The following is a 24,035-nucleotide window of genomic DNA, read 5'->3' as shown; positions in this document are numbered from 1 at the left end:
AAAAATTTGGGTCCAAAAAAAATTGAGTCCAAAAAAATTTGGGTAAAAAAAATTAAGAGTTCCAAAAAATTGTCGGAACATAGAGATGTCGGAACATAGAGATGTAACCGCATTGACAGTGGGATTTTGAGTCAGGTTTTTACTACATACAAGAATTGTAGCTATAAATGAATTAAGATAAATATGTTAAGTGGAGAGTAACTTGGTTGGATTATGTGTCAATGAGGTGGAGTCTTACAGTGTACAGCTAAGCAATGTTAACATCTGATTGTCAACCAATAATAATCCGTTTCAGTAACGTTAATTACTTCAATGAACAGACGGAGATGATAAATAGCATTACTTCAATAAACATTACCAATAATATCCCGTTTCAGTAACGTTAATTACTTCAAAAAAAGACAGAGATAATAGCAGGCATTAAAATTAAACAAATATTCAAAGATGAGTAATTATGGAAATAATAAAGACAAGGCTTTACTTTCATTTCTGCTTTCTCAGTTGTATTAAAGGTCATTCAAAAAAGACAGAAGTAGACTTACAAAACAGTTTGGCAAACATGGAAGTAAAAACAAATGTATGAAAAATAACATCTTTTATCTTATATATATGGCTGCATGTAAATAAAAATACAAAATTAATTAAAAGAACAAACAATAAAACTTCTGTGTAATAATTCTAGATTCTAATTCTCAATTTATATGCAAACAACCTAAAACCAACCAACCACAGTATGAGTACTAATTGTAAAGGTTCATTATAACCAGTGAGGAAGGTCGTTTTCCACTGTATGCTTTGCCACCTGTATCAGGCAATGCTAGTCCTGTTTGCTGACAAAGTTTGCCTTACTATCGAGATAAAACACTAAAAGTATGTAATGTTTGGTTTCCCTGGGACCTTCTTCCACAATGGCTAGGGATGAAGTCAAAGTTTTCAATACATATTGTAAAAAAGAAAAAAAATAGTATTTCTGCTTTGTCAACTATGAGGTCATGTCTCACTTTTGCTGTTCTTAGACTTGTAGAAAAATAGAAGTTTATTGCTCACCGAAATGAGCATGTCATTACGATAAATAATATACAAAATGAAATCTCATGACACCACCAAAAGAAAAAAAAACTTAAGCACCACATATAATTTGTAAGAGCACTTTGTTACCTTGTTATTGTTACAAATATGAAATGCAAGCAAATATAATATTTCCATTTTTTTTCTTTTTTGTTCCTTTCAGTGCCCTACAACAGCTATGGAGTTGCTACAGCCTAAAACCTGAAGAATTACCAAGATGGGTACCCTGAAATTATTTTTAGCTCTAAAGAGTTCCTCATCTCATGTTTTTGATATATAGCGGAAAAGACCTTTTAAGTAGTAAAAATAGAAACAGATTGCTGGAATTCCATCCAAGGGGAAAATGAAAAGCAAATATTCAAGAAATGAGTTGACTATGCAAGTGTAAAGAGCATGTTAATAAAATTAGCATCATTTGACCCACTAAGGTTTTGAAATGTCTATCATGGATTTCAAAGGGTTGTCAGTGTTCTTTAGACATGATTTAACATAAGCTACCGACTAATCAAATTGGAAACAGTCTTACAATGGTCTGAATTGGCGGTAAAATAGAGTTCTAAAGATATTCTCTGAAGAAGTTGCAAACTACGATGTTTTACACCTTTTTGCTATTCGGATGATATTAACTCACAAATGTTGCTCAGTTTCTGCTCAACTGTGTAAATACAAAATTAGGATAGTTTAAATTTAATTCCTGAACCCCAAATTATGATAGTTTATGGAATATTCTGGAACCCCAAATTAGGATAGTTTAAATTGAATTCCTGAACCCCAACATAGGATAGTTTAAGTGATTTTTCCTGTGGCAACAGCATAAAACTTATGTTGATGAGAAATAAAACATATATTCCAAACTGTTAGTTGAAAAACCCCTTCCTCATACAAGTCTTCTTCATAACTTAAAATATGGGTGAATGAAAATAACCAATTTTGATTGGCTAAGCCTTCAAATACTCTGGCTGGAAGTTGGATCAATTAAGTGGTTTGAGATGTCATCAGGTCAAATTCTCTTCAAAATCTTTACTTAAATGCTATTAAAATGACATTAATTCATTCTGACATTGCCAGATGCCTAAGTTACAACACATCACAAAATCTGAGAATTTGCCTCTCTTTGCTACAGTATAAGAGAGGCAAAATAAGATGCTATGTAGATGTAGTGATGACTCAATGATGGAGATACATTTCCAGCAATCTTGCTAAGCAAACAACTTTACCCACCATAGAAAGTCTTTATACTAAAATAGTTGTTTCATAAATTCCAGTAAACCGTTTTTTTCCCCCCCAACATTTTCTCCTTTTCATTTTTGATCTCATGTATTTGGCAGTTCTAAATGGAAAACTATATTGGCCCCTAACCGACTTTTCTAACTGACTGGAGTAACTACAGACGAAAGAACTGAATAAGGATGAAGGAAATATTCTTAAGGTAAATGATAAATATACTATTTAAATAAAAAATAAAAAAATTGTAAAATATTATACAGTGTATCTCGATTTTACAGATACAGTTAAACTGAACTATCCGCAAATTGGCAGTTTTATTCTCATTTCACTATAACCATTGCTCTAGCTTTATAAGCTGCTGTAAGGCAAAATTTAACAAAAACTAACAAATGCCAAAAATTTTTTAAAAAGTTATGACTGTACATTGAAAGATCACATTATACTCTGTCCTCTAATTTCTACTTGAAAGATAATAATTTCGGCTCTGTCTTCTAATTTTCTACTTGAAATATAATATTTTTGTCCAAATGTTATTTCAAATGATGCGTCAAGAGTGGATGAAAACCACAGCTCATGATTTCAGATAATAATAATAAAAAATAAAAATTATTGATTAATTAATATTAATAATATACATATACCCACATGACTTATTCATCTGCATAAACTAACCTTCAAGGAGATAGAAACCCAACTTTCATTATTGGTGGCTGTGATAGAGATGACCGGTTAACAACGTCCCCAAATAGCTAAGAACAATCTGACTCCATTTGAGAGATACTACAGATTTAATGTTTCTTCACCGATAACGTAAAAGACTTGAACAAGTCTAACTGTGATGTCATAGAAGAGCCACCACTTGTGCTTAGTTTCTTTTTGTCTTTATTTATTTATTCCTTACAATTTATTACTATTTTCTGTAATCTAGAAGGGTGTCAAAGATGCTGAATATAAAATACAGAGGCTCTCTGTATGACCGAATCAATTCATTGACTTCATGCTATTTTGAAGGTATGTATGTATTTTAGATCCTCCTGCAAGCATGAACTTGCGAAGAAGCCACCATTGGCTTATCAAAGCCGCAAGCTGACCGAAGTCAGTCTCTTAGATTCATATTTTTAATGTCCATGATTTATGAATTGTCAACAACTCTGTAACTGGAAGACATACATTAATCTTGGAGTGTATCGAACTGGGGACCTTATGATTGAAAGGCACCGGCGTTAACCACTGAGCTAACACTCCCTAGATATGAACAGAGAACTAATCATAAAGTGGGAGATACATGATTGACAGGAAGACTTTAGACAGACCATTAACTTTGATATATGGGGGACGGTTAAAAATACCCTGTTATTATCAGTCCAAGTTGTATTTCCTTATCACTTTATCAGTTTTGATAAATCACCCTTTAATCATCTGATGCCCATCAATCACAGTGGCTGAATCATAACAGTGGCTGAAGCACCTTGTCTAACTCACAGAACATGTTCAGGTTAGTTCCTAGGATGAAACACAAAACTCAATAGCAAAACAACGTGTTCATGGCCACAGATAAAATGTTTGTAAATACCCTTTCAAATGTGTCGAAGACAAATGTCATTCAAAGGTGCTTTGTCCGCCATGTAAAGTTTAAAGAACACATATTGGTCCAGTTATTCAAATTAATGAAACAATGGATTAACATTAACATGTAGGCCTGCACTGAGGAGCTGATGTCATTATCAATTCAGCCTAAACAATCAATTCTGACAGTTATTTTGTAGCCGAACCTCTGGGAAACTGGAATTGCTTTAATAGAAACATGACCTGCCCAAACATTTTCTATTTTCATGGACTATAACTTATCAAGACTAAACTTCTACAATAATTGATAAACACTAATCGACTCCCAAACATTAGTTATATCTGTAAAAATTAAAAAATCATCCTATACCCAATTGTATCTAGTTCAAAATAAAATTCAGATGAAATTATGAAAATATTGATTATAATCAATAACATGACCTTAATATCCAGATACCTACTCAACTTCAAGGTAGGATTTCTTTCTATATTCAACATGTACCGTGGAATTGAGATATTGAAAAATATGACTATGAGTGAAATATTGATTACTATCAATAACATTCACGAACACATGCATCTAAATTTGTCTTAATAGGATTTCATTCTATCTTGATCTGTATTGTTGAATCAGAGATATTGATGATCTGATTTGAAATATTGATTATAATCAATAACATCTACATACCCAAACACCTTAATTTGTCTAGATAGGATTTCATTCTATCTTGATCTGTATTGTTGGATCAGAGATATTGATGATCTGATTTGAAATATTGATGATAATCAATAACATCTACATACCCAAACACCTTAATTTGTCTTAATAGGATTTCATTCTATCTTGATCTGTAATGTTGAATTGAGAGATATTGATGATCTGATTTGAAATATTGATTATAATCAATAACATCTACATACTCAAACAATAACATCTACAACCAATAACATCTACATACCCAAACACCTTAATTTGTCTTAATAGGATTTCATGCTATCTTTATCTGTAATGTTAAATCAGATATATTGAGGATCTGATCATACTTGAAATATCGATTATAACCAAAGGCATCCACATACCAACCCATGTTAGTCATTACTACCACCTATTTCAGAGTGGCTGTAGGGTCCTACATCAGCAGGGCCTATCGTCAACGAAGAAGTGTCGCTTGGAGTCCTTCTGGAAGCTGGCATAAATCGTGGTAATCGTTTGCGTTGCAAAAATTTGTCAAAGTAATCAATGTCCCTCTCTGGAATGTACGGCCTCATTCCTACAATTAAAATGCACACACACAGAAAAAATTACTGGTTGCTATTACAGCTGCTAAATTCAGATTTATAAATCTCAATTTTATATGAAATAAGTCTGATTATGTTTATATCTAGTCTCTGAGCAATGGAATGTACATACAAAATGTTTGCTGACTTTGAGCTGTATCAATTTCTGCTGGGGGAGATTTGTTATGCTTTAACCTACCGTGACCAAAAGTAGTCCCATTAATTAGGGTAATGGGTCCAACAACCAGCTACATTTCAGCAACATCGACACAAGTAAGGTTAGTTATTTTCACTGTCAGAGTTGAGGTTAAAACTCAGGAATGACTAGAATGAATGAAATCATTAAGTCATCCATAGTCTATCCTTGGTGATCCAAGTTGTCATTTTCCTAGCCCTAGCAGTATTCCAGAAATTTGAAAGGCATAAAATTCACCCAACATATACTACTACATGAACAGTGATTGAGGATTTCACTGGCCAATACTGATTTAATGGCACATTGACAGAGAGTTAAATAAAACAACAAACACATACTGTATATCCAAACTTGGGAAACAATGTGCTGACTGCATGATAGGGAAGAAGTTTAATGTCAGATTCCATCGGAAAGAACGTATTTATTTCATTTTTCCACTGCTACCTGGCTCTAGACCCAAAGCCTCGCGAGCCACTTCTGGACTACGACCTTTATTTTACGAAGCTTGGACCTTGTAGTGACTTCATAATTATCCCCAAATATAGATAAATTCTGCTGCCATTTGACATGAGAGTCCAATGGAAAAAACTCTATGCTAAAATTCTGAACCTTTTTGTATCCACTCATAATCATTTTTATGAGCAAGGATAAAAAACGTACAATTCCATTCCTTAAAAGTCTATTTCGAAATGGGCAAAAGCATTAATTCATACTTACCAGAAACAAGTGCTTTTCTTTCTTCTCCATACAACCTGTATATACCGTTGCAGAATGCTTTGATGTCGTTGCTTGTTTTATAGGTACGGAGAATATTTCCAAATTCCCGCACTTCCTGCTCCGTGAGTTTCTGTTTAATCTACGGTAGTAAAAAAAGAGGGAAAATAAATTTCTTAGCCAATCTCAGGTTGACCTCCAATATGAATAATGAATAATACTTATAACATTATATATGCAGGGATGTGCTCAGGAATATTTGAGTGCCGGGCAGATTGTACGGTAGTGTGATCCACACCCTGGGAGAGGGATCTCATGGGTGGGGCACCCCCTCCCCACTGGACAAATTTTGCACATGAAGTATGCTTAGGTGGTGCTATTTTTTCCTATTCTGTGCAATGTATTCTCCCAGATTTTGGTTATGGTAAAATTTGTTCAATTATCATCAAAAAAGTGCCGGGCGGAAATGTTTAAAATACTGTTTGTGCTGGGCGACATTCAGAACTGCAGGGCGCAGCCGCCCGGTGCCGCCCAGTGTGAGCACATCCCTGTATATGAATATTAAGAATATAATAATAAGCAGCAATTTTGCAGCTACTGTAACTTTTTCCCTTTTAACTGCTGCCTTAATAAAAGATCTGGCACCCTTCTACATGTTTGTTCTAGCCATCCCTGTAATCAGAGACAATTCACTCAGATGTGTAATTAGAACTGACCATTTCGATGTACTCCTTGAGCAGATAGTTGACAAAGTGTCCATCTTCTCTGCTACTAGATGCACCTATGGTTCTGGGGACAAAAAAAGAGAACAACTTTAAGATTACAAGTTCGTTAATCCAACTAACTCTGATCAGGGATGTGCCCACGCTGGGCGGCACTGGGCGGCCTCGCACAGCACTAAAAATTCCCGCCCAACACTGTCTTAAAAATCGTGAATCCCGCCCAGCACTATTATCATCTAAAATTCCGACATTCGTAACATTATATTCAACATAAATTGGGCGACATGTATCCTTGTTTCCCCCCATTTGTCAAATTCACGTAAACACAGGTGCGGAGATATGGAGTAGGCGTGGCTTTAATCTGCGGCATGCAGTATCACACTACACTAGCTCTGTATACAACTTCAAAAATCGAAAAATGTCACCCCTCCCCTTAGACCCCTTCCCTAAGACGGCGGTCAGTATACCCGGCACTCCGGAAATCCTGGGCACATGCCTGTCTGATAATGAAACATTTAGAGTTCTATGCTTTCCACTATGGAATTGATGTCTGTCTTGTTGGGAAATAGGGTTTGGTTTACCACTGTAACAACATTACAAGCAAAACACTTACCTTACTGATGGTGGTTCTGAGGGGACTCTGTAATAAGATGCACCAGAACTGTCTGAAAAATGAAGATCATAAACAAAAGGAGAAAATATGAATTGTGAAGTATTCCAACCTTGTTACATGACATACTTTGTATCAAGTGTTACATATTTGTTTCTCGGCTATGATGTGACGTATCTGTTCTCCTTCTAGGGGAAATCAATTATACACACCTGACGATGATCACACAGTCAGTTTTGATGCAACTGGACTGGGCTTGAGAGCCGATCAGTCAGTTCTTACTTGTTTGGTGTTTCGCGCCCAGGTTCTTTCCTGGGTGACTTTTCTTTATAAGTGTGTCACTCATACAGTGAGCAGTCAGAATGCATTCAGAATGGTGTCAGTCAATGTCCACAAACAACTTTATAACCCTTTATATCTCTGATATGCAAAATGGGATTTAGTTTGCCAAAATTTTGCAGGGTTGTCAAAATATTGGAAGAAAAAAAAACAATGCTGACATTTGTTGAAAAACAGTGGGAAAATCTTGAGCATAAATTCCTTCAAAACCTGCAAAATTTAGCACCATTTTTTCCTCAACTAAACACCTTTCATCAGATTCAAATTACTCAATTGTGAGGGTGATACCTCCTCCCTATAGGCACCATTCCCAGGCCCCAACAGACCCCACTGGAGGGTCAATAAGATGATGAAGGTTAAAGTTGTGGGTCATGGAACCTGCCTGTAGTTTGCCATCTCATCTCATCAACTCATGGCCCCATTTGTATTTTGTAATATTTGTATTCTGAGCTACACTGGTTGCTCTCATTTTTATTAATAACCCCCCACTTAAACGAGTTGTGCTCACCAAAGCCACCGTTTTGAGCTCTCACTTTGGACCAACCTTTACCGTAAAAGTCTCATAAAACTTCCAAACTCACCTCTTTTCTAAAGTACTTATAGGAGTGGGACTTTTTGGACAAGTAAAACATTGTTTAAAAGTCTTCTTTGTTAGTATGTCAGACATTGCACAATCTGAAAATTGACTGGAACCTATCTTTTCATTTGTATACACATCAAGCAAAATGTACGCAACGCAGAACCAAATACATGCTGAGCTAACAATGATTGAAACAATGTTTGTTGTAAAATAAATGAGCTACATATGCATGGTGAAAGAGAAACACACAACAGAAGGCAGGAACATTAGTCTCTGAGTACTGTAGTTTAGATATGAATTTAGATAGGAACATGTGCTGGATTCTTAGTGACCCAAGTTATCTTATATTCAGTCCGTTTTAGTTTAGTTTAGTATTTTCCCAGAGGTTAGGAGGCAAACTGAAGCTCATTTGACACCATATCCATGTGATTAATGGGATGGAACACCGGCTTATATCAAGCCTTCTCTTTTCTATGAATCTTCATAGAAATACTAACCAGGCATGTAATTGTTGCATACAATCATGCTCCCAAGACCACCTTTAATGTTCCCAGTCCAGCTACGGTGAACAAGGTATGTTTTGAAACCACTGACAGAATAGAAACAAATCCCATTTCCCGAACCAGAAATAACAGAACACTACTAATAAATAATGCAGCAAACTATTTATGTATTCCAAAGTGCCTACAGGACATTTAACAAAAAATTTGAAAAATTTACCAAAAAATATTACTTACCTTGAGTCATGACTTTCCCCACAGATTCCTCAAAGTACTTGAGAATCAGATCTGTATAAACAACGTTGAATATCTGTTGTATGATACTGCAGACCTCCTCAGCCTTATCCTGAAAGAGAATAGATAAATGCAAGAAAATGGTGATGTAGAATCAACACGGGGTGGATTGTCAGGGAAGACGTCAGAAAGACAAAGCTGGGACTGTAATTACAAACTGTTATTACAAATGCAGTATTAACACAAGGTATATCTATTCATAACTGTCAGTAGGACACATGTACCACAATCAAGCTGTGGTATGTAGAGTATATTGGCGGCCTGTGAGTTCCATCTGTGTTCATTCAGCGGGGTTTTATGTTGATAACCTCTTCAGCTACTATAGGTCTAGACCCCACCACCCTGAGTTAAATGCATAGTCTGTTGAGTAATTATATCCACCAATTATACCATTCTGGGGAGGCGGAATGTAACCTAGAAATGGGTTCTTGAGGGCGCTAAACGATACCGGTTTTATCCACCTCAGCTTAGGACGCGAATGGCTTGAATGGAGACGGATATTGAGGAAAGATTGAAGCGAGTTTAACTAAATACTACCGACAAATCGTTTCAGACACTTTCTGATCTTCCTAATGTACAAAATCTAAAAACTTAAAAGAGACAAACTATGACATTCTGGGTCAATGACATGGAAAGTGGGTCTGTGCATCTACAGTACTTCATGTTACTAATCTCAATAGATTAGGGAGAGGAGTGAAGGAAAATACATTATATTTGTACATATTTATAACATGACTGACAAGCAATGTTGATGAGTGCAAGACAACCATCTCACCTTTGATTGGCAGACACATACCAGCAGCTTACAGTGTTCTGGTTCTTGCATTTGACTTCCGCCATCAGCTGAAGAATGATAAGCACAGGCAAAAATATGCTTGAAAATGGATATGCTATTTCATCACCTTACAATACAATAAGAATTATATAAATATATTTCAGATTCACAAAAAATTCTTAGGTTGCATCATAATTGAGTAAGACAAACCTAATAAAAGTGGACTAACTGTGTTCTAATAGTTGGGTAGGCCTACTATAGTTACAAAACTTTCTCTTCTGGTTTTAAACTAAGGGATGCAACATCCTGTGTAGGTTTGGATGTCTACATTCAGTATAGAGTGAGAGGTCGGGGTTTAAATCCTGGGGTTGGCTAAAAGTTTTACACATATCTTCAAATATGTGTATTTCACAGTACCGCTTCCAGAAACAAAGCACATACATACATGACATAATTCTTAATGGTATTATTGCTCAAGGCCAATGAAATTATTATTTGCTAACTTATTCCCCATCATCATTGAGTCCAAACATGATATGTGTTACTTACATACAGTAGGTGGCTGTGAGCATAGTTTCACTGATGTTTGACCTACCGTACAGTACAATATGACCAAAATGGATTTTTAATAAAGAACTGACAATTTCAGGATTATGCAAAGTGAAGAATGGATATACATCCAGTACAATCTCTTTGAAATTAAAATACAAAGACCGAGAGGAACAAAATATTCACCTGTTTTAACAAAAACGAAATGTTTGTTAGAGTCGTGAATGTAACTCACTGCTGCAATGTTGTGTATAACCTCTCTGACAATCACACTCTATGAATTTAGAGAGAAGAAAAGACAAGTTCACAAGTTAGAAAATTTCCACATTAATGCATAGTAATTGCATATTAAACACTTAGTCTCATAACATATCACACCTCCAGTCACAGAGTTCAGAAAATTCAGGACATGTCACATTTGAAGAAAATTGTCTAAATATGGGTGAGCCAGAAATGATGTATAGAGATGTAATTTACTAGCAAAGGTGAAACTTAACCCAGGTTAGCTACTGTATATCTTTTCAACAAAGAGTCTAATATCAACATATTTTGATGGATAATTAATGGAATTTTATAACAGGCAGCTTTACAGTAGGCCTATACTTAGGAGGATCTTCTACAATACAAATCACCCACACTATGGCTGTACATATCAATCCAAAAGAATAATGGAACCACGACCACCAACCTCCGTATCCCTCCTCAGTAGTTTTATCTCTCTTGCTGAAAAACTGAAGATAGCATCTTGGTTTGCACTTGACCAATCAGTCACGTATCGCTGAAAGACCATATAATGAGAAAGTCAAGTTACTAAATATGATCACTACAAATCCATATCAACATATTGTGTTTCTTTGTTAAAACTGTTAAGTATGTTTACAGTATACACAAGTACACACATTACTATTAACAATCTTTTTGCTTGTTCTTTTTTCAGCCTTCTTACAGTACTTATTTTCTTTCTTCCTTTACCGCATGGGAGTGTTTTAATTTGATTTAAGCACAGAGGTTCCCTAAAATACTTCCTTTCACAACTACGTTATATGTATGCATGTTTATTCTATTTGACACCAGACCGATCCCTATTTTAACTTTTTCAAACAAAATGATTGAGTGGCAAACTATTTGCAGGCCCTACTTATTATAGCAAAGTTCTCTGTACATTTTTTAATTAGAAAATTAACAAATCTGAGTCAAGAAGTATAAAATTACGTAAAGTGTTTTACCCTTGCATTGTCCAGGACTCTCAAAACATCAGTCCTCCTTGTAGGGTCAATGGAAAATGGGACGTTAGGGATGGAAGCAAGGAACTAAAAATAAAGTATGAAAAAGAAAATCACAGTAGATAAGAGTTTAAAAGCAATATTCACCCCTTGTGAAAATAGACCAAAGCTTGTTTAATGGTGTTTTCCTTCTCATTATTTCTTGCATTTAGAGGAGAACAGTTTTAGATATGATCAGCAAACCATCTTGGAAAAAAGTGGATTGATATTAATCAAGCAGGTACGTGAGTTGACTTTCAATCAATTTCTTGATGTTTATTGATTGATGCTGAAATATTTGTAGTTGATTCATAGCTTGATGAGACAAAGTTTTTAAAGGTAAAGTTCTGTAATATTGAACAAAACCCATCTTTCTTTCATGTGTGACTCATTCCAATATGAGAAAGCATCTTTGCATCAAATTTCTAGATCACTTCTTGATTAACAATCACCTGATGATGGAGAAAGAAAGGTGTCTTAGTTTGATCAAGGGCCATATAACCTTATTGTAGATATTGTAAACTTAACCACCAAACTCAAAAGCTGCTTGAAAAAATATTATCTTAAAATGGTTTCAATATATTACTACTCAGTATCAAACGAAATTACACGAGAGTAATCTGCATGTTTAAATCAACTTAGTGTATCATTCTCATGTCCATAATCTTGAAGCTAGTTTTGTGACGTTATGATCACAAAAACATCTATCTCCTCAACCATCATTGAACAACACCTGAAATCAGTCCTGACCATTGCAGTACTTTTTTGATACATAGACACTGTACAGTAGCAATATTTACATAAATTTCATTATGATTGTAATATATTCAAGAGAATTGAGGGAAACTTTAATATAAAGATACCTTTATTTTGCATATTTAAATTTGTATGTACCTTGACCTCTTTTTCAATATAACTATCCACCAGGTTCCAACCTGAAGGAACCTTATAGTCCGGAGGAGTGAGTTCGACCGTGTGGAGTGGTCGATACATTCTTCTTGGAACTGTTTTAGACGCCATTTTTTTCTCTTGACATGGAACCGACAGGTAAATATCTGTGTTGCTTTTGGCAAATCTTTAAATGATGTCTAGATGGGGAAAGGAATGACAATGATGGGTTTTCATGAGAAAAATGAAATCCTGTGAATATATATGATGCTGTGAATATTGTCGATGGCTTCGTAACAATATATGACTCATCAAGCCTAAAGTGTTACTAGTGTGTACTAGTACTAGGCATATTGGAATCTAAGTGTGTCTATGGGTGTGGTCGCTTATATACATATCCCAATGTATTTCTTTATCATTTGCTCGGCCTCAATCCTGAATAACATCTGTAACGAACAACGTCTGACCATTACTACAAAAGTTCACTTCCACGTTTAAGAACATTGTAAACATTGGCATGGGCTAGCTTCGTAACATTAGCTACAGTAATGATAATGTCAACAAACGGTTAGCACCTTAAGTTAGGCCTGACCCAACTTTCTCAATCTTAGTATCAATATCAGTGTACAATATGAAATGAAATCACGTTTCTTTATTAATTTCAATTGTTTTATTCATGTTCAACTTTCAAGGGTAAACATCATTTAGCGATAATGGCAAAACGCTAATCTAACATGAGATTACGACAGTTAGGCTGTCATAAGTTAGGCTTAAGTTAGGCTTACGACAGTTAGACTGAATAAAGATGTCACAACCGCCTTTTCCCGATCGAAATATTAAAAACAGGACCTACCTTCTTTCTAGCATTTAAAGGAACCACCGAAAAAGGTCATTCGAAGCCATTTCTCCGTCGCTGATCGACAGTTTCGCGACGTCTACCCAAAGGAACTGCTTCCCTGACTCCGATCCAATAATATTCACAACTTATCACCACTGTTTGGAACGCGAAAATGTACATTTAAGAAAAGTCGCCAATGATAGAGCCGAGTCACCAAAACCAAACGACTCAATCCCATTTCCCTCACATCGAGACTACTATCATGAAGATATCATGTCAAATGTGCATCACGAGTCCATTTGAAAGGGAAGTTGTTTTACATAAGATCTTAGCCAAACAGCCGATTCATAAGATGATTGTTCTGAAAGCCACAGTAACTTGTACCGAATGGCAAAGTTCTATAATATCTTATATAATTAAGGCCTGGTATTCAAACTTTAATTTTTCACTCCATAATAATGAAAATCAGGTATTTATTTTCACGATGAGGGAGAAGTCCAGACGTGCAGGCTGTCTCAATTGGGGATAAATGTTATTTGATTTTTTTTTTTTTTTAAGGGAAAAGATGTCATTATGTGACAGTATGAGCTGTGAGATATATAAATAACTTGGGAATGTAATCTGTTTCGGCGGTTATTATGTGGCAGTGCAATGATCGCATGATTATTACAATGTTCTTGCTAATAGCGCCACATAAATACTTTTACAGTTCGATGTCATTATGTGGCAGTAAGTTTGTATATTCACATAAAGACTTTGATTCACATATTTTTTTTACTGAAGAGTTGTCCCTTTTGGCGTTCCAGTACAAGATTACTTCATAAAGTTCTCCGACTCCGAGTCCTACAAGTTACAAGTTACTGTACAACTACTAAACTATAGCCAGAACCATGGGTTCGGATGATTTACTGAGGCGAGATTCTTCAAACTCTGGAAAGAAGGTATCGTGCCTTCTTGCTAATAAAACCTATATTTTCTTTTGCGATTACAGTGCTCGTCATTATAGTGCAATTTAACATGTTATCGAGGCCTATCGACTTTCGTTAGACCTAGGCCCATATTATGTTGTGTACAGTGCACATGCCATTGCTAAAGTTAGCCCTACAGTCTAGCACACAATGGTTTAGGGCCGTTTGATTTTGCTATATTTTCGGACTTTTTCATGAGGGACTTTGGAAACGAGGCACCTAAAGTTGTTCAACGTTATTTAATGTTTTATTTACTTCTGTATAAAGAATTAGCATAGCACTGAATTACACAACAAAGCGACCACACCCAATAATTGCAAATGTTTCGCACAACCGGTCTACGTATAAAATGGTCAGGCAATACAGGCCATGATTCATTTTTAGGGCTCACTTGATAATGTACGTAAGTGTAGATCAGCATACCTGGGTTGCTACCGATGTGATGTAGTCAAAACAATATGTTATGCATTAATAGCCTACCTTCATTTAGAAACCAGTCTGTTACAGACAACTTAAATTTAAAATAAAACAGTAAATTTGTTAATCTTAAATTTCCAGTTTTGCATTCAATCTCAACGTTCTAAATTTTCTTCAGTTCTTTTGACATGTGTAGCAAATTATCACACAATCACGTTGATGTTCTTTTCCTGCCAAAATCTTGGTCTGTTGGTAGAGATTGAGGAAATAAATAAATCAAAACAAAGGTATCCCATTCTTTGTTGTTTTGTTGAAATGAAAGCATGATAATCTAAGCTCTAATAATAATATGTCCCAATATACTGTAAGGTCTAATATTTTCACACCAATTCACATAATTCCTACAGTATAATCTGCAATTGTATCTGCAAAATCATGTTAGCATGGCAACAATATACTGGCACTTCCCCTCAACTCATAGTGAGTGCATCCAATTCATGAAGGCTAAAATTGTAAGTAAACATTTGAGGGATATTGTCAAACCATTTCATGTCTCACACCAGGTGAGTCGTAATGGAATGTTTTTGTTTTTCCACATATACTGTTATGTAATGTATGATTTTGCTGTTATTGAGATCTGAAGGTGTTGTGGTGTGAACCTCTTTGAGTCAAAACATAGGCTGACATAGAAAAGATATATTGATAGATGTATTGAAAATTTAGCCTTATTCTTGAACAGGTTACAGTAAGTGTTACCACAAACACATTCTCAGCCTTTAATGAACTTCGATCATATTATGTCATGAAATTGTTTGCAAATTTTGTGTTTGAACTATCTTTACATACACATACCAGCACTATAGCATATATACTAAACAATAGTAAAATAATGTGATCAATTTCCATTGGAAGTGATTAGTTTCTCAGTGAAGGAAATATGTTGTCCAGGAAGTTATTTTAAATGCATAACATTATAAAAGCACACAAACAAGTGCATACTGTTAGTTGAGGTATATACAGGTACTTCTTTTCCACAAAGAAATTATCCTGTTGGGTAAGAATTAGCAGTTTTGTTTACAAACAAGTGAACAGGTCTCTACATAGGCATGTTTGTAAACAAACATATACTGTATTTACAATGCACTTTAAGTACCTATAGGAATATATAGCACATTTGCTATCCTCAATAGTCAATACTGTATGAAATGTACTGTACTTTATAGCCATACAGTATATATAGTATATACTAGACATGTATACTCCTGCCATTGTACATGTCCGTACAAATCATGCTCCAATTTTAAAGTACTGGTACAGTATGTCACATGTTATGGCACAAGTTGAGAGAAATCTATGCTTACAATAAAATTTATTGGTAATTGACTGACATGAGTGTACAGTATGTCATATGACATGTGTCACTAATGGTACAGTATATACACTTATACAGTACTGTATTTATCAAAAAGCCATTCTCGATTCTCTGCCATGTAACAATCATTTATGTGGTGTCCATTGTTATATACCAATGGAGCTCATTCTAATTTACCAAACAGAGCCCGTCCGTTTGAACTGTTGAAATAAACAATCATCATAGTTTACTCATTCTTTCCAAAAGGGTTAGTTCTATCATGATGTTATAAATTGTAAATTTGTAGGGAACCTATGTCAGTCAAAACTAAAAGATATGATTTTATGCTTGTCATGATACATACATGCATATATCTGTTTATAATTTTTTTTGTGCATAATGGATGAATGTAGCTTTGTCTCTCTAAGTTACTCACAGTTTTCAATTTTTTCTTTCTAACCCATCAGACTTCCTTCAAAATCTTTGACAAAACAAACAAAGACAAGCGTGGTTCATCATCAAGAGATTACAATCCCATGTCACAAACAGTCCCAAGGAGAACACGTCGATCACTCCATACCATTGATCTGAACCCTCCAGACTTTAAAGTTCCTGCTGGTTGGAACTTGGTAGATGATTACATCGAAAAAGAGGTCAAGGTATTGCATTGTTTACTTACGCACATTAGTGAAACTACTGTAATATGTCTGTACTTTTTTCTTTTTTGGAGGGGAGGGGGGGGGCAGAAATTATAGTAAAGTTCTGTCTGGAAATTTTGTTTTAAGTTTTGCATGGATGGCCTGCTGTGGTTTTATACTTTTTCATACTGTAGATACTTGCCCTGAAGTATCAAATTATGGTATTTATAAGCAGTATGCTGAAATCCTGTCTGGATTGTTTGGATGCCCAGGTGGTTTTATACTTTCTTATATACTGTACATATACATGCCCTGAAATATCAAATTATGGTACATTAATAAGCTGAAATCCTGTCTGGGATTGCTTAAGTGTTGACTCCCTGTTTTTATATGCTGTCCCATATTTATACATGCATATTATAAAGGATTCAGTTTCTTATGCTCTACTGTAAGTTTGCCTAAGGAGTACATATAAAACTTACATAATGTCTAGATGCTATTTTCAAATTGTCATGTGTAGTAGTAAACTGTGTGAAAGTACACCCTCCCCCCCCCCCCCCCCATTTTTGGGTTTTCATGTACATTCTTGTCTTGCCTTTATTTCAGTACATCGCTTCCATCCCTAATGTTCCATTTTCCATTGATCCAACAAGGAGGAATGATATTTTGAGAGTGCTGGATGACTCAAGGGTAAGATGTCTTAATTTTGTCTGTATTTGTTTGCTCATATTTTGTGATTTTCTATGTTTTGCTCTATAGTATTCTAAGTTGAGATTCATGAGTGAGTTAATCTGGCTATGAACTTTTTTCCTACAGAAAGACTAGGTAGATCATACATAGGTAGAATTTCTTATTTCTTATCAATGGCAGCAGTCATATCATGTAACCTATAGGTAGCTTTATCTTTTGCCCTTCAGATGACTCTGAAAATAAGTAAATAGTTGAAATAAAAAATCTCCTGTACCATTCCTGGTTATAGGTATTAGTTATACTTGAAGGCTAAATACATTGGTAGTCTTAGTCCGAGTGTTTGTCACAGCAAATGTTTGAAACCTCTTAAGCAAAAACTTAATAGGTCCATATGAATTCAATATAGCAGATTCTCCAGAAGGTTGGAGAATAAGTTGCATAAAAATGTCAAGAATTGGAACTGAAAAGACCTTTTTGTCATAAAAACTTACTTGCATGGTTAACCATTGTCAGCTACTTGCAAGTTTTCGTGCCAAGAGATAGTGTTCAGTATCATCATGTGATACTTCATACATTCAATGCGTACGTACGGTAGAACATTGAACTATAATGGTGTGTAGAATGTGGGAATACCTTGTATTAATATAATCCTAATAGCATGCAGTTTAAGTATACTTTATTTTGACATTGTCTTCCCTTTGCAGCAATATGTGACTGATTGGTCAAGTGCAAACCAAGAGGCTATCTTTAGTTTTTCAGCGAGAGAGATAAAGCTACTGAGGAGGGATACTGAGGTTGGTTCATTTTTATTTCTCCATTTCTTTCATGAATTGTTTTTTTTTTGGCTTTAATACAACTCTGACCATGATGACCATTTCATGATTAGACATAACAGACTGCTGAATTTTGTTTTAGAAGTTGCTTTCCCTGTTTGCCTTTACAGAGCGTCATTGTTCGAGAGGTTATACACAACATCGCAGCAGTGAGTTATATTCAAGATTCCAGCAAACATTTTGTTTTTGTTAAAACAGGTAAATATTTCCTTAATCATGCTTCACTTTCATAATCTTGGATTGTGAATTTATATGAGTTAAAATTATGGATTGCTCCATTTGCAATGCAATTGTCAGTTCCAGTTCATTCTGTATTATATCCCATCAACCTGCAATGTGATTCAAATAATCCTTGTCGACTTAGTTGTTAAAGGTTAATAAATTATTTCAGATAATTTTTTGGATAGAAAAATGAGTAACTAATTGTAGCCTTTGTATGAATTGTGCATTTCCACTGATGTAGACTTTACCTACTATATTGGTTTAAATTGTATCTTCCAGTTTTGACAGGTAGTATACATGTATAGTTACATTTAATAGCTAGGAATTGCTTCTTTTACCAAATTTGAAAAAAAAGTCTTCCTAACATAAAGATGCTAATAATGGAACACACCTTCAGACTTTGAGCCTAACATTGCAGTATTGCTGTTGTCATGGAGATTAGATCTGAAGAGTCAGAGGTTTTATTGTGACTCATCATGTACATGCCAAAGTATCAGTTCGTATTCTGTAATAATCATCTGTTTTGTATATATCTATATCTATATATATATATATATTCAACGTTCCAATGGCAAATTCTCACTGAATCCCGTATATAGCTGGTGATCTTGCAAGATAGCCGTTATATAAAATAAGCAAATGGTTTTCAAGCACATTTTAATTCTGCCTTTTCTTCAGCTGATGGTGAATGTCAAACTCAAGAACCAGAACACTGTAGGCTTCTAGTATGTGTCTGTGCATCAAAGGTAAGTAAGATGGCTTCTGTGTAAAGATTTGTTCCCTTCACATTAATGACTAACATACATGTACCGAATATACTTGCACTGACCAACCTTCAGAACGGTCAGGTCTTGCTTGATGATTGTGGGTAATACGATCACACAGATGTTTGTGTCTTGTTCAAACTGCAGTGCATCCAACATTTGACCTCAACAATTTTTTGACTGATTAGACTACATTGGTACCTACTGTACTACTGTAGATGCCACCATTTGCTTATTAAAATAATGTATATATTGCTTTCTGTCTGTAATTTTTGCCTCATAGAGAAAAAATGGGTACAATTTATTACCATCAATCACTCCATATCTTGGTTACTGACTGCTTCCTGAGAATGGTGTACTTGAGAACATGGCACTGATTGCACAGGCATCCCCTGGAATTTAGTCCTTGTGTAGCTGAATAGTTATGAATAGTTGAGTATTTGAGGCAGGGAATAGTTTATTTAACATGGTATACGAAAATGCCATACAAAAGGTGTAAATTGCTACACAAATGTAAATGTATAAAAGAACAGAGATCTTATACACTGATCTGCATTACTATTTTCAGTGTTTAGTGAGAAATAGATATAAAGTACACTTCACGAAAAATGGTGACCATGAAATTATTCGCTACAAGATACTGATAATGTTAATGCACTGCCAATACACTATGAATGTAACAGATTATTGGTGGTATTTGCCACATTGTTGATTACAGTACATACAATCTACATGAGTGTCTTACTTGAACATAATTTTCATCCATTTGAAATGACTATTGTAAGAAAGTTAGAGGGCCTGAAGATTGGATCCTAGTAGGGTCTTCTTTAGAGAAAGACTGAATTGAAAAACAGACAGACCCTGACACAAGTAGTGTAGACAGATGGACGGACAGACAGACAGATTCATTTGAACAGTGTATAGAATAAAGTTAGACATTAAGGGAAGCAGCATGAAATGAAAGTGCTGCAGAAGATGAAACCACTGCAGCCTTCAGGCCTTTAATACATTCACCTAGTACACTGGCAGTCTGTTGACAGTTCTTTATTTTCCCCATTTTGAAATTTGTCCTTCTTTTCTGTCTCTTGCAGGATAGGGCCGAGGAGATCTGCAGTATCATACAACAAATATTCAACATTGTCTATACGGAACTCACCCTCAAGTTCTTTGAGGAATCATTGGGAAGTCTCAATAATCCAGGTAAGCCAAAGTTATTTTTTCTCCTAATTGTGTAGACTATTCTTCCGCATAAAATGATTTGCTATTTCTTTTCATTAAACACCTGGAGGGATATTGTTGTATCAGGATAGTCCAGAAATTATCACACATTGTACTTTCAGTGAACTTGAAGCAAACAGTTGTGATGTCATAGTTGCACTTTTATTTTATTTTATATTTTATTTTTTTTTGGTCTTTCAAAGTATTGTTGTGACCTTTGGATTGGATAAGGTTTACAACATTTAATACCAAAGGTTATGTGATGTTAATCATAACACAAAGACCGTAGTGTATACATATTGTGATGCATCCCAAAGTTTGAAGTAGTAGCAAATTGTAATTTAATTTTTAAAGAGAAATGTAGAACAAAATTTGTCAGTGTGCTTCTGTGGTTTTCACACCTGTTTGCTGCAAATTCATTGACTCTGTTGCAGAACGTGTCAACTTCAAATGTTGTTATCTCGAAATGGTACATTAGAATTGAGGGCAAATTTCACCAGTGTTCTTAGATATATGTTCCCTTCTGGTCTATCTCTGACCATGGGTTCTTCACACATAAGGGAGGGCTATAACGGTCATCAGCTATGAAATTGTTAAACAATAGTGACATTTTCTAATGGCCCTCACTTTGCACAATGACATTTGTCTCAAGTAATGGTTTGTAAAGGAAAATAAAGTTGGTAATGAAGACCAAGTATCTGGTCACAATAATTTGATTCCCTCTACATAATGAGTTATTAATCCCATGATTTTGCAACAGCTGTAAAACATTGGTTTGTTGTATTTAGCAAACCATATGCCCTCCATTTTACCTGTATGTAGGCAAAATTTGATGTAAATGAAACCTTTTTCAGAAGTATTCTTTTTTCCCTCTAGGAAAGACTTAAAAAGCAACTTAAGCTGGTTGTCACTTTTGGCAATCTGAATATTATTTTACTTTATCTCACAAGTTGACAGGCTGGAATTTTTCTTTTCACTATCTCCTGCTCTGTTTTTGATTTGCAATTTTTCAGGGGCCTCCACGACCATGTCGTATCGCAGAGTACCGTCAGTTCCTTCAGAGAGGTAAGTTGTAACTTCTTTACTAGTCATATCATCATGTACATGGTAATGCCTTACAATAAGTTACAGAGACCAGAATAGAAAGGTAGAAAGCACTGTATAGTTTTTAGTTTTGACCAACTTCTTTCAATTTTTCATCCTTCATCACACTGTAAACTCAAATAGTCCCGTTCTTCTAAAATTTCTAATTTTCAATGCCCCTAACAGTGGTCAAAAGAAGTCTGAATTCAAGATGTTCACTTCTTTTTCAAAGCAGAATCTTTCCAAAGTTTGTAAAAGCTTCCCTGCCGAGATAATAGAGCGATTCAGATTGATGACTCCATTGAGCTGGAAAAATTGTATCAAACAATTTGTTGTTTATTGATGCATTGGCTATGTTTACAGTTTCGATGAATGTTTTAATAGCAGATCACATGTTGGGAAAGGGTCCTCTTTTTTCTCTGTTTTATATTTGACTTAAATTGCGTTATATAATAAAGTGATATTTTCATCAATGTTACATTTGTTGATTAACACAAGCAAAGGTGGCTCTTGGACAGTATTAAAGATATGTGTGTTTAATATTTGTAACAGAAACTGTCAAATGTACAGTAGATTAATTTTAGTAACCTTAGGGTCAGTGCCATCGTATAACCTGCATATTAAGTTACATATTTCAATGCATGGCATTCAGCTTAAAAAATTTAGGTTAAATAATGGCACTGTACAGTACTACGGAAGTATATAAAACAAAACCACAGATTATAAATAGGAAATGTAACAATTAATTGTATTTGGGCTCATTCTGTACCACATTCATGGATAGTGGTCAGGGGAGTACCCTGACTAGACCTACCAACTGTGGCAATATTCTGGCATGAATATATATCTCTTATTTTCTTATTGTATTCTTCATCAACTGTTGTTTTAATCAACATAGAGTGTTGGCATCAGAAGGAATCGGAATCAGAAGGAAATGAGTGTTCAATTTTGTTTGCAGCAGTTTTGAAGGTTTTGAATGTTTTCACTTATAAAATACTCTGGTTCTTGTGTACAAAATGTGGCTTATAGACATCATTTTACTTGTTTAGCACTTTGCCCAGAATAAATTATTGCCTGTCATGTGTCAATAGTGATTGAATTCAGTTTTCATGTTTTTTTTAATGTTTTAATGTCTCTTCTCTCTCAGCACTCTAATTCCCCCCGGAAGCAGAGAAGATGGACATACGCTGAAATATTTGCTGAAGGAGTACATTGAAACGGTCAGTGATTAGATGTAGAAAGGAAAGAGGGGGGGGGGTGATCCTAGGGTGGTAAAAGCTGCCTCCTTGTAGAGGATTAAGAGAGGTCTTCTACACCCAGGGAAGAGCATAAACAAATTAGAATTCAAATGGTGTATTCTGAGGCACATTTTGCCCATAAATTATAGCTATAAATGATATCTATAAATTAAGGTCTAAATGGCAAGAATGTGCTAATAAAATACTTTTTGATCTTTCTTTTAATGAAGGGGAAATGGGAGGGGGGAACAAGGGGAACAACACTCCACATTCCCCCTTCCCTGGATCCAGGCCTGACCTTGAATCATTAATTTATTCCATTTGATCGTTTCATAATATAGATATACATGTAGAAAGTAACAAGTTCAGAAGGAGAATTGGAAAAGATTGACTTGTGACAAGAAAAAAAAAGAAAAAAATTTTCATTGGGTCTAAGAGGGCATAAGTGATAAAAAGCCACAAACTATACACTTAAAAGTAAATCAAGGTAATACCTACCTAACCTTGTATCAGAACAATCTGACTTTTATTGGCTAAATTTTGTCAATTGATCACTCAAACAATTAACAAACGATTAACAAAATAACAATTAACAGTTAAACAAATTCTCTTTGTCACTTTTCAAGTAGACTCAAATAATTCTTTACCATCCAACCAGCTCTACACCTAGATGTAGGTCTTAGTTCAGTTCAGGATTTGTTTTATTTTTGTTTTATTTCTTTTGGGCTGATGTCAAATCTTTTGTGTATTTTACTCTAATTCTGAAATATGTCAAATACCTTAATGATTATAAAAATTTATTTTACATACATGTATGCATTTTGAAGTTGTTAAGCAGGGCAAGACAAAAACACAGCCTGAGTAGCTTGGTAAAAGTCTTTTCTCTACACGAACATCAACGTGAAATCATTTCTTTCTTACAGATAAAACAGAAACTCACGGAGAAAGAGGTCCGGGAGTTTGGTAAAATTCTCGGAACCTACAAATCAAGCAACGACATTAAAACATTTTGCAAAGATCTTCATCAATTGTACGGTGAAGAAAGAAAGATGCTCATTCCTGGTAAGCGAGACAGCCTTACAAATAAGCACTTAGCCTGAGAGGTTTTTATTTTTTTTATCTTGATACAATCGCATCAAAGTATGCAGAATTTTTGTTTGCTTAATTGATGAACTTCTGATTTTGTCATCAGTCTACTAAATATTTT

At 35.0% G+C, this 24,035-nt stretch overlaps 2 protein-coding genes across 3 annotated transcripts in view; one reads left to right on the top strand and one right to left on the bottom strand.

Annotated features, from left to right (window-relative positions):
* LOC139973117 (cerebral cavernous malformations protein 2 homolog) overlaps nucleotides 1-24,035 on the top strand; it is a 41,294-nt gene that overhangs the window by 15,559 nt on the left and 1,700 nt on the right. Inside the window, exons 2-11 of one of the 2 annotated variants that reach the window (XM_071979550.1) lie at nucleotides 14,270-14,347; nucleotides 16,610-16,801; nucleotides 17,387-17,470; nucleotides 18,175-18,264; nucleotides 18,414-18,501; nucleotides 19,204-19,271; nucleotides 20,381-20,489; nucleotides 21,521-21,572; nucleotides 22,738-22,810; nucleotides 23,752-23,890. In XM_071979550.1, the coding sequence (XP_071835651.1) occupies nucleotides 14,297-14,347; nucleotides 16,610-16,801; nucleotides 17,387-17,470; nucleotides 18,175-18,264; nucleotides 18,414-18,501; nucleotides 19,204-19,271; nucleotides 20,381-20,489; nucleotides 21,521-21,572; nucleotides 22,738-22,810; nucleotides 23,752-23,890 (946 nt within the window). In that variant the 5' untranslated portion in view covers nucleotides 14,270-14,296. Of the gene's footprint in view, nucleotides 1-14,189; nucleotides 14,348-16,609; nucleotides 16,802-17,386; nucleotides 17,471-18,174; nucleotides 18,265-18,413; nucleotides 18,502-19,203; nucleotides 19,272-20,380; nucleotides 20,490-21,520; nucleotides 21,573-22,737; nucleotides 22,811-23,751; nucleotides 23,891-24,035 lie in introns of those variants that run through there. The other variant, XM_071979549.1, reaches the window with a different exon arrangement.
* On the bottom strand, nucleotides 477-13,592 carry LOC139973119 (cerebral cavernous malformations protein 2 homolog). Its single transcript, XM_071979552.1, has 11 exons — nucleotides 13,422-13,592; nucleotides 12,575-12,768; nucleotides 11,645-11,728; nucleotides 11,107-11,196; nucleotides 10,605-10,692; nucleotides 9,870-9,937; nucleotides 9,038-9,146; nucleotides 7,385-7,436; nucleotides 6,766-6,838; nucleotides 6,053-6,191; nucleotides 477-5,132 (listed from the first exon to the last, which is right to left on the bottom strand). Exons 2-11 carry the CDS (start codon nucleotides 12,698-12,700, stop codon nucleotides 4,951-4,953), a joined length of 1,011 nt encoding a protein of 336 aa, XP_071835653.1. The 5' UTR covers nucleotides 12,701-12,768; nucleotides 13,422-13,592; the 3' UTR covers nucleotides 477-4,950.

This window comes from Apostichopus japonicus, chromosome 9 (genome assembly GCF_037975245.1).
Source record: "Apostichopus japonicus isolate 1M-3 chromosome 9, ASM3797524v1, whole genome shotgun sequence".
Lineage (NCBI taxonomy): Eukaryota > Metazoa > Echinodermata > Holothuroidea > Aspidochirotida > Stichopodidae > Apostichopus > Apostichopus japonicus.
Note: the sequence above shows the minus strand (reverse complement) of the source record. Positions and strands in the feature narration are given on the sequence as shown.